At 37.8% G+C, this 16,470-nt stretch overlaps 1 protein-coding gene across 1 annotated transcript; it reads left to right on the forward strand.

Moving 5' to 3' along the window:
* Nucleotides 1–4,973: 4,973 nt before the first annotated feature.
* On the forward strand, nt 4,974–13,864 carry LOC103419304 (E3 ubiquitin-protein ligase RGLG1-like). The gene is made up of 13 exons (XM_070811567.1): nt 4,974–5,090; nt 5,654–5,849; nt 5,969–6,053; nt 6,137–6,280; nt 6,370–6,483; nt 6,586–6,683; nt 6,838–6,884; nt 11,979–12,084; nt 12,188–12,315; nt 12,532–12,586; nt 13,184–13,240; nt 13,320–13,416; nt 13,591–13,864. The coding sequence occupies exons 2-12, from the start codon at nt 5,715–5,717 to the stop codon at nt 13,410–13,412; spliced, it is 1,062 nt and encodes a 353-aa protein (XP_070667668.1). The 5' UTR covers nt 4,974–5,090; nt 5,654–5,714; the 3' UTR covers nt 13,413–13,416; nt 13,591–13,864.
* The last annotated feature ends 2,606 nt before the right edge of the window (nt 13,865–16,470 follow it).

A 16,470-nucleotide genomic window follows, 5' to 3' on the forward strand; every position in this document is an offset into this window, starting at 1 on the left:
TCTGTTTTTCGCCGTTGGATCAAATTTCAAAAGCTCAAATCACTTGATCCCTGGGTTTTGGAGAGAGAGATTCGGAGAGGATCTCTTTCCCCCAAACACACAAGCTGTAGGCCTACCCAACCAATTTCTCCATCTTTGTTTGATGGGTGGGACTCACATAGTTTTTATAAAAAAGTTTAAATTATTTTAATCTTAAAGGAATTTTATTTTTGTCTCTTAAACTACCGTTCAGTGATATTCCTCTTCACTTTAAGTGAGATATTTTAGATTCGATTTTTGTCAAATGTAAATTTGAATCATATTATTGTTAGCTCATTGTGAGGTAAAACTCACCCCCTCCCCATTAGTGTAGATAATATTGATTGTTAATAAAAAAATATTATTTTATTTTATTAAAAAAAATTATTAACAAAAAAAAAGAATTTTTAATTTTTTTTTCTTTTTGCCTATGTGACGTATTTGTGACATACACTTCAACATAAATGCATGTTTTAAGTTTGCCACATTTAAGGTCAAGTTAACGAATCCATTAATAGGTATATGACTAGGGGTGGGCAAACGGGCCTGGACCCGCGGTTCGTGGCGGTTTAGGGCAGGGCCTTATATTTAATACACGAAACGGATCGGGGTAGGGCGGGTCTAAGTATATGGTGGGGCGGGACCAGTCCAATTTATGAGTATACACGGGCCCTCGGCCAGGACCGTATACACATGCATTCATTCATTCTTTCTCTCACACACACAGGGGTCTCCGCAATTCCTCTTTCGATTTCTCCAGTTCTCCTCAGTCCTCAATCGTCTTTGTCGATGTTGACCTTCTTTGTCGATTCTTAAACTTGGAGACTGTTCTCCCTCTCGATATCTCTCTCCCAGATCGTCTTCGTTGATTCTTAAACTCAGAGACTCTCCTCCTCTTGATCTATCTCTCCCATATCATCTTAATCGATTCTTAAACTTGGAAACTTTCCTCCCTTTCGATCTCTCTCTCCCAAACTAACCAACTCTTGATCTCCTAGACTGACTGAATTCTCGATAGCTGAGCTCCATCATCAGCTCCTCTCAACTGCGACCACCATGACGATCTATCTCAAAGCCAAATCTTCAAACAAAAAGTATTCAAATCTGACGATCCATCTTGAAATTTCCAGTGTGTAATACCTGCTGTTGTATAAAGCTCGCTCAGATCAAAATTGAATTGTTTTATTTTTTTAATTTTTTTATCTAGGTTGAAGATTGCATTATTATGTATGTGTTTTTTGGGTTCTTGCTAATTTCGTAGTTGATTGGATTTATGGGTTGTTGTTATTTGCAAGAATTTGAGCAGAAACATGCATGTAGGGCCTTGGGAACTTGAAATTTCTTGAAGCTTCATAGATATGTTTGCTTCTTGTTGTAGGTTAAGAGAAAGCACAACAGGGAGAAGTACCCGTGGACTTGTAGGAATTGGCTTGTTTTAAACAGGCCCAATTAGGTCCAGTTCCAACTTTTATTTTATTTTACCCGGCTCGGTCCTTCTCGTTTCATTTTTCCAACAGGTGCAGTCCGATTCCTTCAATTTTGGACCAGGCCCGGCCAGTGCCCACTCCTATATATGACATTGAAATGAAATAATAAATAAATATATGAGATTGAAATGTTTTAAAATATTGTATAAAGTGCCGTTGAACACAAATCTCTACTAATTAATAAAACATTCATTGTCAACCAAAACCCTATGAAATTACCAGTTTAACCCTTTAATTAAACAAAACATAAATAAGAACTATAGGGCATAAATGTCATTTCACACAACCAAATTTTGTTGTTTTTTTTCCAAAGCCTCACCTACATATAATTCTAACATATCTCTAATTTAAAAAAAAAAAAAAAAAAAACTTCACACCCTCACATTCTCTATCACTCTCTTCCTCTCTCCTTCTATTTTGAAAACAAAAAAAAAAAAATTTCTCACACACTTTGTGTGCCCATATGCTAGTATAAAGAAGTAGAATGCAATCTACCTTATCTTTTTACTTATTTAATATATCTATATCCTAGATTTTTTTTGTCGTTAATTACCTATATCACAACTGCATCAGTTTTAACTACCTATATTATAAATAGGGTAAAAGACTGTTTACTACCCTCATGTTTCGTGGTTTTCAACATTTAGTACATCAAGTTTTTTTCGTCTCAGATTCATACCTAAAGTGTAAATTTTGGGACAGTCTCATACATCCGTTAGTCAAACTGTTAAATCTGCCGTTAATTGTGACGTGGCACCCATGTGGACAATGACTGGGTGCCATGTGTCATCCAAGTTTTTTTTTCTCCTTCTTCTTCTTCTTCCTCTGATTGCAACTTTTTTTTCCCTTCCTCCTTCTTCCTTCCCCTTCTTCTCCTTCTTCCTTCTTCTTCCTTTTCCTTCTCCTTCTTCTTCTTCTTCCTCCGAATCTAGGGAAGTGTTTTTTTTTTTCCTTCTCCTTCTTCCTTCCTCTTCTTCTTCTTCTTCCTCTGAATCTGGGTTGCAGATTAGGTTTTTTTTTTCTTTTTTTCTTCTTCTTCCTTCTTCTTCTTCTTCTTCTTCCTCCGACTGCAACTTTTTTTTTCTTCCTTTTTCTTCTCCTTCTTCGTCCTCCTTCTTCCTTCTTCTTCCTTTGAATCTGGGGAAGATGAAAGTTTTTTTTTTTTTTTTTTTTTTTTTGAGGAAGATGAAGAAGAAGGAAGAAGGAGAAGAAGAAGGAGGAAGAAGGAGGAAGAAGAAGAAAGAAGGAAAAAAAAAAGAACCTTCATCTTCCCTAGATTCGGAGGAAGAAGAAGGAAGAAGGAGAAGAAGGGGAAAGAAGAAGGAGAAAGGAAGAAGGAGAAGAAGGAGGAAGAAAAAAAAAAGTTGCAGTCGGAGGAAGAAGAAGAAGAAGGAGGAAGAAGAAAAAAGAAAAAAGAAAAAAAAAAACCGAATTTGCAACCCAGATTCGGAGGAAGAAGAAGAAGAAGAAGAAGAAGAAGAAGAAGAAGAAGAAGAAGAAGAAGAAGAAGAAGAAGAAGAGGAAGGAAGAAAAAGGAATGAGAAGGAGGAAGGAGGAAGAAGGAGGAAGAAGAAAAAAAAAAAAACTTCTCCAGATTTGGAGGAATAAGAAGAAGGAGAAGGAGAAGGAGAAGGATGAAGAAGGAAGAAGGTGAAGAAGGGGAAGGAAGAAGGAGGAAGGAAGAAGGAGAAGGAAGAAAGAAAAAAAAGAAGTTGTAGTCAGAGGAAGAAGGAAGAAGAAGAAAGAAGAAAAGAAAAAAAAAAACGTGGATTACACGTAGCGCCTAGTCATTGTCCACATGGGCGCCACGTCAATATTAACAGTTTGACGAACGGATGTATGAGACTGTCCCAAAATTTACACTTTAGGTATGAATCCGAGATGAAAATAACTTAATATACTAAATATTGAAAGTCACGAAACATGAAAATAGTAAACAATCTTTTACCCTTGTAAATATCATTTGCTTTTGATATACTCTTCAAAATTAATTGTATTGAGTTAACCTTTCTGTGCCGCCTTTCACAAAAAACAAAACAAACCTTTCTGTACCGCTTTTTACCCGATAAGTAATGAACTTCCCTTTTTACCCCTCAAGACCAAAAACAGAAACGGCTGCTGCCGGCACGGACAACCCGATTACTTTAACCTTTCTGTGCTGCCTTTCACAAAAAACAAAACAAACCTTTCTGTACCGCTTTTTACCCGATAAGTAATGAACTTCCCTTTTTACCCCTCAAGATCAAAAACAGAAACGGCTGCTGCCGGCACGGACAACCCGATTACTCCCCCTCGACTGATATGAATTCTCTCTCTCTCCCCTCTATCTCAGTTTCTCTCTCTATCTTCCAGGGCCGAAAGCACTTAAAGGAGAAATGAATCCCAGTTTATACTGAATCTGCCGCTTAATTACCCGTTGCCGAAGTATTTCTCTCTCCACTAATGCCTTGTCCTAGGAGGATAGAGAGAGAAACCGATCCGGAGGGGAGAAAGAGAGAGAAGGAGGGAGAAAGATTCCAGATCTGGAGATGTGGGGTGTGTTGCCGGAATCGGAGCTGACGCGGCCAAACCCCTCCCCCCGCCCTCCTGACCGCCACCCAATGCAGACAACAGAGCGAGAGCCAACAGAGCGAGAGCCCCCTTCCTCTCTCTCTCTTTCGTTGGCGGAGGACATGAACGACAGCGTCGCAGGAAGGGAGGTGCCGCGGGGGAGGTGGGCTACAGCCGACGGTGAACTTCTTCGCAAAGGTTTTTCTTGTACGTGCTCTATATATTGGAATGCGTAATTTACGATGACATGAATTTACACGTGTCATCATTTAAAAGGAAGGATAGTGGGCCCGAAGATCTGTCCCCTGCTTTTGCAACACCGTGAAAGCATGCATATTGTCTACATTGCCCCGACGGACAAAAATTCGAAACCACGACAGAGGACATACAGGGTTTTGGGTTCAACTCTCATTACTTTTCCATTTCCACCCTTTTTTGTTTTTTTGGCGGGCGTGTTCGGTGTTCCATCACACTCGATCGTTAACTGCCGTTTTTGGCTGATTAGTCCAAGTGAAAAAGGTATATATTTATCGCTTCAAATTTTTCTACTTATAGAAATTAAGATTGAGCAAATCACAGATCGAAGATCGAGGTGATGAATTCTATGTTTTGATTTACTTGGGATACTGAAAGATCGATGTTCTTATAGGATATGTGATTGAATGATATGCTGTTTCTTTATGATTTGTAATAAAAATTCAAACTTTTAAACCATAGATGAGGTTCTGTTGAAATTCGGACAGATCTTGACTTTGGTTCGCAGCTGTAGGCCACCCGGAAAACCGTCCTGGCTCCGACTTTGGCCATCCGGAAAAGCATCCTAACTGGCTTTATGATAAAGCCGCATCCTGACTGCCCTTATCTACAGGCCACGTAGTTCTTAGTCATCTCATCGGTTAAGTCGCTAATTGGAGATTACGTAACTGTGAAGGCACATGTTATATCACTGAATAGAAAAAAACATGAATCAATCATATCCAACACTACCTTTGGTGTTTGGTTTGCAAGAAAATTACAAATTTTCAAGGAGATCTCGTAAGCTTCCCTTATCTGGAATTCTATATGATCAGTCTGTATGTGTGTGAGTGTGTTCTTGCAGTTTGGATTCAGGGGTTTTTTATTTTTTTGGGGTTTTGTGGTGGGTTCTTCATTGTGAGGTGACGGGAAGGGTACTTCGTCTGAAATTGGAGTGTGTGTGTACGTGACTTCTTGTTTGGATACAAGGTTTTCCTTTTCTTGGTTTTGTGGTGGGTTCTGCATTGTGAAGTGACAGGAAGAGTTTTCTCTAAAATTGGGGAATTTCTGTGAACATGTAAAGTTAATGGGGGGTGCATTTCAAGGCCACCGATACGGGGGCAAAATTCATTTCGTTCACAGGCTGGGTTGACAGAGTAATCCTATACATGATCTTAGGATTATGGTACTTGGTTGTCTACTATGTTGCTAATTGGAGATTACTTAACTGAGAAGGACATGTCTGTCATTGAATAGAATCTGCAATTCAATATCCTTAGGAAATGTTCGTCAATGCTTGTGTTTGTGTGTATTGCAGCTTTTGATTCAAGTTTTTCATCTTTCTGGGTTTTGATTTGTGGTAGGTTCCTCCTGCATTGTGATTGCTGGTCTAGAATTGGAGAATTTCTGTTGAGAGTTGAGGTAATGGGTGGATGCATTTCAACAATGCGGGGGAGGGCGAAGTCGTCTCAATCAAGGCCTTCTTCAAAGAGTGGATATCCTCAAGCCCATTTGCCAGCTTCTGAAGAAACTCAGAGCTATTACAATTCCCTGATTGAGGTAAGACTGGCACTGTCATGCAGTATTTTCTGCAAGCTTTCCTTTGTCGTTGAGATTTCCTTACCTACCACAAATGTTCAGTTTTTCTGACTCAAATGTGTTTATTTTTCTGATTGCAGGTGACTCAGGCTCTTGAACATGCTGGTCTCGAGTCTTCCAATCTTATTGTGGGTATAGATTTCACAAAGAGCAATGAGTGGACAGGTTAAGCCTTCAATCTCTTGAAATATATGTACTATGCTGTGTGTTGCAGCAGTGAAACATGCTGAAATTTGTTCTGTAAATAGGTGGAAGGTCATTTAACACAAGAAGCTTGCACCACATTGGGGATTGTGGTCCAAATCCCTATGAACAGGCGATATCCACTATTGGAAAAATCTTGGCTGGTTTCGATGAGGATAACTTAATTCCATGTTTTGGCTTTGGAGATGGTAATTATTAAATGATTACTTACCTTTTGTTTCTCAATGATTTTATTCTTTGGAACATCGGGTTGAGAAACACTTTTTCTAACTTTCAGCGACAACCCATGATGAAGATGTCTTCAGTTTTTATCCGGATGACAGACTTTGCAATGGATTTGAGGAAGTATTGACAACCTACAGGAAAATTGTTCCTTTTCTACAACTTGCAGGTTTTACTGTTGCATTGCATCCTAGGTATTTATTCTTCTTATTGTTCAAGAAGTCTTCATATTCTCTAATTAGTCATTCTTCGTAATTCTTATTTCTGGCAGGTCCAACTTCATTTGCACCTATAATTCAAATGGCCATGTCTATCGTTGAGAAGAGTGGTGGCCAATTCCATGTCCTGTTGATAATTACGAGCGGTCAGGTATTTTACCTAAATATCGTTTTCTTTAGTTGAATATGCAACAAGAGGGCCAGTCATGCTACAAATCAACTTGTTTTTAGCTTCAAAACACATGCTTGCTTTCTGCATTTTATGATTTGTGACTAACTTGAAGTGTTGATAATATGTGACAAAGCTTGGTGTGCAGAAGCAGAAGACAATTGATGCCATTGTTGAAGCAAGGTGAGCAGTAAACTTTGTCTTAATAATAATTGTTTGTTCGCCCTGTTAGTGTGTAAATTGTGATCTGATGTGGCAGTTGGTTTCTAGCTCATATTGCTAGGATTGTGTGTATGCTTTCTTATTAAGTCTCGTAAGTCTTAAACAAGTGAGTGTATATGTGTCTTCATCTCATATGATGTAAGATGGATGGCTAGGATTGGTTGGATGTAATTTGAATACTGCCAAGTTTAAATTGTAATTGCAATTAAGAGGAGAGAGACTTTTCCTCTCTCACTCTCGGTGGAATGAAACAGTGAAAACATTTGCAGAGTCATATTCTTTGCACTCTTCATCTCTTTCTCTCACTGCATCATCTTCTTCATTGGTGTAAACAGGTTTTATTCCATAATACAGAACGTACCTGTGAGTCACAGCTCACAGGGAAGGTTAAAATTCGTTTTAACACTAACATGGCCTCAGAGCCTTGTTGGGTTTGATTTTTTGGGCGTAGATTTTATGAGGGTTTGTTCTAGCAACATTTCGTTGCAGAGAAAGTCAGTGAGAATGAGAAGTGAGATCTTAGTCTAAAATGGCTGGATCTGGTGGAGGAGAGCTTCGCGCTCCGATATTCAACGGAGAGAACTTCGATTTCTGGAAAATTTGAATGAAAACAATTTTCCGATCTCACGAGTTGTGGAGCATTGTTGAGATGGGTTTTTTGCCTCCAGCAAAGGCGGAGGGTGAGATAGCAGAGGTGGAGATGAAATTGCATCGTGAAAATTTGGTCAAGGATGCGAGGGCTCTTGGAATCATTCAAGGAGCAGTGTCGGACCAAATTTTTCCACAGATTGCAACTCTAGAAACTGCGAAGGCAGCTTGGGATATTCTGAAGCAAGAGTTCGTAGGAGATATAGGTACGATCTGTGAAATTACAAGGTCTTCGTCGTGATTTTGAATATACTCGTATGGGTGAAAGTGAATCTCTAGCTGCATATTTAGCTAGGTTGTTTGCTTTGATAAATTAGATGAAAAGTTATGGTGAAGATCTTAGTAATCAAAGAATTGTGCAAAAGTTGTTGATCAGTTTATCTAAATCATATGATAGTATTGCTTCTGTTATTGAAAATACTAAAGATATTGATGTAATTGATGCACAAGATGTGGTTGCCATCCTGAAAGGGTATGAATTGAGATTAACTAGGCATGAAGAGAATAGCACTGAACGTGCATTTTCTAGCTTAGATATTTCATCTAAGAATAGTAAAGTTGGTAATCAGTTTACCAATACTGGTGGATCGAAATCTTAGAATAATTTCAAGTTCAAAGGGAAGCAATGGACTAACAGGTTCACTCCGGGTGTCAGGAATGAAGCAAATAACTCTGGAGGTGCTTGTAAATATTGTGATAAACTTCACTATGGAGAATGTTGGTTAAAAGGAAAGATTAAATGTCACAAGTGTGGGAAACTTGGTCATATTGCCAGAGTTTGTAATCTCAACAAGAATGTCCAGCAAGGAAATTTTGCAAACAAAGTGGTAGAACAAAAGAACTTTGCAAATAAGATGGGAGAACCTGGAAATCTGTTTATGGTTAAGCAATCAGCTGAAGTGAAGGCTGTGAGTGATGCCTGGTATATAGACAGTGCATGCAGTAACCATATGACTTCCAGAGAGAAGTTACTTGTGGAAATTGATAGAAGTATTAAGGCAAAAGTGCAAGTTGGCACAAGGGTTCTTGTTGATGTGAAAGGCAAATGAAGCTTAGTCATTGACACTGATAAAGGAAAAAGGTATATACGAGAAGTTATGTTGGTACCTGGAATTGCAGAGAACCTACTCAGTGTTGGGTAGATGACTGAACATGGGTATTTTTTGGTATTTGGTGATTATAAGGTGGATATTTTTTATGACAGAACTCTGACAAATTTAGTGGTTAGTGTGAAGCAAAAGGGGAATATATGCTTTCCACTTGTGTTCAAATCAAACGATCACTTGGTACTGAAAACCAATGTGCATTAGAGTAGTACAATGTGGCATAAACAGTTTGGTCACCTGAATTATAGGAGTCTGCAACAATTGCAGGAGCATGATATGGTTGTTGGGTTACCTGAAATGCATGACAGTGAAGGTGTATGTCAGGGATGTGCATTTGGTAAGAATCATAGAGTGTCCTTTCCAAGGGAGTTAGTTTGGAGAGCAAGAATGCCATTGGAACTCATACACTCAGATGTGTGTGGCCCTATGTAAACACCAACCATGAGTGGAAACAGATACTTTGTTACATTCATTGATGATTATTTGAGGATGTGCTGGATATATCTCTTGAGACACAAGTCAAATGTCTTTCATGTATTCAAGAAATTCAAAGCTATGGTGGAACTTCAAAGTGGTTTTTCTGTGAAGAAATTGAGAATAGATAGAGGAGGAGAATTCATCTCAAATGAGTTTGAACAGTTTTGTGAAGCTTTGGGTTTGGAGAGGCAGCTTACTGTTGCATACTTTCCACAACAGAATGGAGTTGCAGAGAGGAAAAACAGAACCATAGTGGAGATGGCAAAGTGTATGCTTCATGAGAAAGGTCTTCCTTATAGTCTTTGGGGTGAAGCTGTGGTTACATCTGTCTATTTGCTCAACAGATGTCCTACAAAAGCATTGGAAAATGTGACACCTTTTGAGAAATTCAGTAGAAGAAAACCTGGAATTTAACACTTGAGAGTGTTTGGTTCATTAGGTTATTCTCTTATTCCAGGAAATCTGAGACATAAGTTGGATGAAACAAGTGTCATTGGTATTTTTATTGGATATGGCACTTGTGAAAAGGGGTACAGATTACTTAATCCTGAAACTTAGAAAGTAATCCTTTCAAGATATGTTATTTTTGATGAGAATGGTAAATGAGATTGGGATAAATAGAAGATCAAAGAAGTGTACATTCCATTTGCTGCAAGTGAATCTCCAGAGATGAAAGAAGCTGATGAAGATTCTGATTTCATGGAACAAGTTGTTACTAAAGGTTCTCAGACTCAAATTACAAATTTTCCATTAATTGAGTCAGGAAGTGCTAGTGACTCAATTTCTACACGTCAGGTTGATCATACTCCTATGAGATATAGAAATTTGAGTGAAATCTATGAAAGATGTCATGTGTGTATTGTTGAACCAGAATCCTATTATGAAGCTGCACAGGATGAAGCATGAAAGAAAGCCATGGAAGATGAAATTAGCATGATTGAGAAAATAAGACTTGGGAATTAGTGAAAAGACCATCTGATAAACCTGTGATTGGTGTGAAATGGGTGTACAAAACTAAATTGAATATGGATGGATCAGTTTAAAAGAACAAGGCTAGGCTTGTTTCAAAAGGCTATGCACAAAAGCCCGGAATTGATTATAATGAAACATTTGCACCTGTTGCACTGTCAGCAAAGAACAAATGGAAGCTGTTTCAATTGGATGTAAAATCGGCATTCTTGAATGGTGTGCTAGAAGAGGAAGTGTATGTCGATCAACCAGATGGGTTTATTGTACAAGGAGAGGAGGATAAGGTCTACGGTTACATAAAGCACTGTATGGTCTGAAGCAGGCACCAAGGGCCTGGTATGGTGAAATAAACTCATATCTTAGACTCAGTGGGTTTAAGAAAAGCACCAGCGAAGCAACTTTGTATACCAAGTGGAGGAAAGATTCAGAAATGATTATATTATCCATTTATGTTGATGATATAATATACACTGGAAGTTGTCAGGAATTGATGGATGTTTTTAAATCTGATATGATGCTCAAATATGAGATGACTGACCTTGGACTCCTACATCACTTTCTTGGTATGGGAGTAATGCAAACTGAGGAGTATATTTTCATTCATCAGAGAAAGTATGCTTCCTTTCTACTAAAGAAATTTGGACTTCAAGATTGTAAGTCAGTGAGTACTCCATTGGTTCCAGGTGATAAATTGAGAAAAGAAGATGGAAGTGGGACTGCAGATGAAGCTCAATATAGACAAATTGTAGGCAGTTTGTTGTATCTCACAGCAACTAGACCTGATATAATGTATGCTGCATGTCTGCTATCACGGTTTATGCACTGTCCAACCAACAAGCACTTTGGGACAACAAAGAGAGTACTAAGATGTGTTCGAGGAACTCTTGATTTTGGCTTGGAATACAAGAAAGGTGAAAGGGCAATCGTAGTGGGATTTTGTGACAGTGACTGGAGTGGTTCTGAAAATGATATGAAAAGTACATCTGGGTATGCCTTTATGTTTGGCAGTGGAGTTTTCTCTTGGTCTTCAGTCAAGCAACAATGTGTTGCGTTATCCACAGCTGAAGCAGAGTACATTAGTACATCTGAAGCAAGTGCACAGGCTACTTGGTTGAGATTTGTTTTGGAGGACTTTGGTGAAATGCAAACAGTTGCAACACCAATGAATTGTGACAATACTTCAGCCATAGCTATCACTAAAAATCCTATCTTTCATCAGAAGACCAAACACATCAACAGGAGATACCATTTCATAAAGGAAGCACTGCAACAATGAGTAATTGAGCTGTTGCACTGTCCTACGAAAGAGCAAATTGCTGATATTTTGACAAAGGCATTGGCAAGGGAACAATTCAATTATCTGAGGGAACTTCTTGGAGTTAAATCAGTCCACAATTTAAAGGGGGCTGTTAGTGTGTAAATTGTGATCTGATGTGGCAGTTGGTTTCTAGCTCATATTGCTAGGATTGTGTGTATGCTTTCTTATTAAGTCTCATAGGTCTTAAACAAGTGAGTGTATATGTGTCTTCATCTCATAGGATGTAAGATGAATGGCTAGGATTGGTTAGATGTAATTTGAATACTGCCAAGTTTAAATTGTAATTGCAATTAAGAGGAGAGAGACTTTTCCTCTCTCACTCTCGGTGGAATGAAACAGTGAAAACATTTGCAGAGTCATATTCTCTGCACTCTTCATCTCTTTCTCTCACTGCATCATCTTCTTCATTGGTGTAAACAGGTTTTATTCCATAATACAGAACGTACCTGTGAGTCACAGCTCACAGGAAAGGTTAAAATTCGTTTTAACACTAACACGCCCAACCATTTTTGATCTGGTATGCTTCTTTTATCGCAGGAAGTTCCCTTTATCAATTATATTAGTTGGTGTTGGTGATGGACCCTGGGACATCATGAAGATACTTGGTGACTCTACTCGTAGTCGGGCATTTGATAATCTCCATGTAAGAGCTTAGACTTTCATTAATTCTTGTTTCTTACTCATGATTTTGGCTTATTGATTATTGGAAAATACTGAATAGGAAAGCACATCTCTTTTGTTTGTAGTTTGTGAATTTTATGGACATTGTGACAAAGAATGTGCCACCTTCACAAAAGAAGGCCGAATTTACACAAGCAACTCTGATGAAAATTCCTTCTCAGTATAACGCAACAAGAAACTTATCTATGTCAGGGTACTAGTGTTCTCGATATTTCTCATCTGTTAAAACATTTGATTACCTGTTGACACCATTCTTCATGTGTAATTTCTTCTTTTAAAACTGGCAGTGGTTGGAATGGCAATTTTACCAAATGGTTGCCCTCGCAATGTCCTCTATATTTCTTATCGTGAAAAGCTGTTGATTACCTGTTGACATCATTTTCATACATATTTTCTTTTAAATGGACAGTGGTCAGACTTTTAAGGGGGCTCCACCTGCTGTAAATTCTACCAATGAGAATGAGGTATGCAGACTTTTAAGCTGACACATCTAAATTTTGTTCACAGTTCTTCTAAAGAAACTGGTACTGGTATTATCAAGGGAATTTGGATTCGGAGGTGAAAAACGTCATATTGCACATCAGAAGTTCATTTTAATATATGTAGATATATTTTGATGTGTTTATGAAAGGGGTACTCATGAACAATAAAGTAATAACCTAAACTTAAATGTGGTAACTGAGTATTTACTACGTAGATGTTTATAGTTTTGTGGTTGCTACTTTTGTGTTGAATTCAAAACCCTGTAAGACAGGTATCACATGAGATTAAGCTTAGGTCTATTGTTGCTGCCGGTCTTTTGTGTACGGCATAGTTTGACTGGTTTTTTTATTGTTCTGTTCTGTACAGTCCTTGTATTGTAACCTAAATTTGAAAGTGGTAACTAAGAGTATTTAGTGCTTTGATGATTGTAATTTTGTAGTTGTGACTCTTGTGTTGAATTTGAAACCCTTGAAGCTTTTATGTGCATTTTTTATGGGTAATTTCATGTGTTTGCAACTTTATGTTACGATGATTCTACGATTTATTACTAGGATAACATTTTGTATGGTCTTGTACAGGATTGTACACTGTGCGTTGGTAATTCAGTGAACATGGTCTTGTATTGCGGGCATCAGGTGCTTTTTTAGTTGAGTTTTCAGTACAGATATGTTGTGATTGCTGAGAAGACATTGATTTTTCTTCCCCTCGGTGCAGATATGTAGCAAATGCAAACCAAAGATTTATCATTGTCCATGGTGTCGGATTCCTGTGGGCACCGAAGATCACAAATTGATTTTAGGGATCTGAAAAGGTTTAATTGTCTACCATCTATTGTTATATGCATATGCAATTGCTTGCTTCTTTCTTTTACTTACTGTGTTTTCAAGTGTTCATTTACATGCTGTTGAACAGTTTTATTGGCTATATTAATCGGAGAGAACATTGTCGCTATTATTTTCCTTATACAAATCATCTTTTGGAGCAGACATGTTTCAAATGCAGGCGAGCCCTTCAGTTATTGCCGTTATGCAGAAGCAGCCATTTACAAGATCATATTTTGTAATTGAATTGTTGCAGAAACTACACGAAAGTCAAATAGTACGTAGTTGGAGTCTTGGAGACCGATGTAAGAGGAATGTTTGTGTCAATAATAGACAACACTTTGTAACCTCCAAGATCGGATGTAATTTGGGTGTATAGAATCAAGTACATGGCAAATGATTTTACATAGAGATACAAAGCAGTGTTGGTTGCTATAAGGTATCATCAATATGATTGCTTGTTGCTATTTGATTGCTTCTGTCATTTCCTACCCAATTTGGCTGGTTTATTAACCAAATTTGAAATTGAAGAGATTGATCCTAAAAGAAACTGAAGAAGTTGAGGTTTCGTCATAAAACTAAATTTGAAACATAGCGAGTAGATCAACTTCTTATAAGCATGTGTAAGGTTCCTTCCTTGATGTAGGACTCACTCTCAACATGCTTCGTCACGTGTAGCAGCCTAACGTGTATACTGTGGTCGAGAAATGTGTAACCCGTTAGGATATTATGGAAGAAGTTAGGGTTTCACTATAAAACAATTAACAATATAAAGAGTAGTACAACTCATTATGACACGAAAGATCTTTTGCTTTCCTTGTATAGAATGCACTCTCAACATAACTCATTTTGTAAGTAGGCTCAACATTATATTTATCCCTTTAGACCATCTCCAACTCTTGGGCTAAAAGCCAAATTTTTTAGCCCGGAAAATTTGGCTTTTAGCCCAGAAACATCTTTTCTGCTCCAACCCTACTGCCCTAAAATTTTAGCTTGGAATTATTAAAGAATGAACTTAGGCTAATTTTTTTCTTAAATCAATTTTTTTTAAATAAATATGTAGATTATTGTAAATTAATTTTATGAACATTTTAATCTAAAAAAATTTAAATTTCGATAAACATTTGGCATTTAGCCCGAGGGAAAAGCTAGGGGGTATTTGACCCAGAAATAACATTTGGCATTTAGCCTAAAATTTTAACATGGGTTGGAGAGTGTTTGGGGAGGGATAATTTGGAAAGTAATTTGGCTTTTAGCGCATATTTGGAAATGGTCTTAGGCAAAAGCCCCAATGGGCTTGGTTTGATGAAATTGTGCCCGGCTTTATTCTGTCTTGGCCTTGATGCCTATATTGCACACTTTATTGATTAAACATTAAACATGACTAGTTACCATAGTCTTGGTCTATGTGGATTATATTCTTTGTCACTGGAAACTTTACAGCCTCTTGTCCAAATATACTTCCAAAGTTTAGGGCTGTTTGGTACCCTATTTTACAAACAAAACTCAAAAACATTTAAGGATCCATACGGTATTGTTTTACAAAATAATTTTTGGACAACTATTTTATAAAACAAAACGACAAATAAGATTTTGCATTATCGCATCTGGTAGTTTAATCCAAGAATGATTTTTTGAAATGAAAGCATTAAAAACGCGTCTAGTATCAAAATCTAAAATGTCAAACAAAAAAAAGTAACAAATTTGTGTTTGATAGTAATGTTTTTATAAAACAATTAAAATGGCGGCGGTGGTGGTAAAGATGATGGTTGCGATGATAGTGGTGTTGGTAGCAATGGTGATTGAAGTGCTGGTAGTAATGGTGACAATAGAGATGTTAGTAGTGGTGGAATATTGGTGGTGGCACTAACGAGGTAGGGGTAGTGGTGGAGGGAGTAGTGGTGGTTGCGGCAACTATGGCAGAGGTTGATGTGTTAACAATGGTCGTGAGGGATGGTTTTAGAAATGGTGGTTGAGAGGTGGCGAGGATTGTGGAAGTGGTAGTGGTCATAATGAGGGTGATGGCGGTGGTGGTGGAGGGTGGTGATGGTGATGGAGGTTGTAGCATTGAGACAATGAAAGGGTGGAGGCAGGTGGTGGTGGCCCTGGTGGCGATAGTGATGACGGTTAATAATATGGTAGTAGAGGTGGTTGTGGCGGCGATAATGAGACAGTGGAGGTGGTGATGGCGGTGGAGGATGGGGTGGCAGTCGAGCAATGGTGGTGTGGTGGTGACAGTGGTGAAATGGTGAAGGTGGGTGGTGGTGGTCATGGAGTTAGAAATGTGCCCTAATCATGAGATGATATTTTACGACATTTCAAATATTAAATTGATTCAGTTTAATCCAAAGGCAAAAATTATTGTTTATAGCTCTCTCATTAAATGTTATACACTTAAACAATAAGCCCAAGAAATAAGCAATGGATGGAGGGAATGTAATCTAAAAAGAAGTTAGATTTCATGAGACATTTCTCTCCCATACATAGATCCTAAATGTTTTATTATTATTATTATTATTATTATTATTATTTATCATAGGGCAATTTGATAAAATTAGTACATACTATATATATTATGTCTTCTCTTCAGATAGTGATTAGTCTCGAGTCATGAGTATAAAAGATACAAAGGCAATTGCGTAGGTGCTCAATAGAAGATGAGTTCACTAAACGCAATTAAACATGAATTCTCGAACTCATGTCATATGAGAACTCACTCGTTGAGATAATGCAAAATAGTCATTTGATCCGAGACACTATAGTTGTCTTATGGAGATGTCTTTGACCATTTTGACGATATGTCATAACCACATGGTTTCTTCTAGGCATTATCGAAGTCCTAGACTTATTTATGAAACCATGTGAGTGTAAAATAAGAGATTTCTAACCTTCTAACTTAGAAGGAGAGTACTATGATTCAAGAATCTTTGATCATAGCATATAATGTGATTTAGGAAGCACGTTCTAGATCACGTTTAGGGAATCATATAGAAAAGAGAATTACATTAGATAGTAGACATGAATAAACTACCAACCAAACAATG

This window comes from Malus domestica, chromosome 14 (assembly GCF_042453785.1).
Source record: "Malus domestica chromosome 14, GDT2T_hap1".
Classification (NCBI taxonomy): domain Eukaryota; kingdom Viridiplantae; phylum Streptophyta; class Magnoliopsida; order Rosales; family Rosaceae; genus Malus; species Malus domestica.

Excerpts from the sequence above, each read along its gene's own strand:
- LOC103419304 (XM_070811567.1), top strand. The coding sequence starts at position 5,715 with ATGGGTGGATGCATTTCAACAATGCGGGGGAGGGCGAAGTCGTCTCAA. Across the intron at positions 6,281-6,369 it reads ATGTTTTGGCTTTGGAGATG|CGACAACCCATGATGAAGAT; the intron begins GTAATTATTAAA and ends TCTAACTTTCAG. Across the intron at positions 12,316-12,531 it reads AGAAACTTATCTATGTCAGG|TGGTCAGACTTTTAAGGGGG; the intron begins GTACTAGTGTTC and ends TTAAATGGACAG.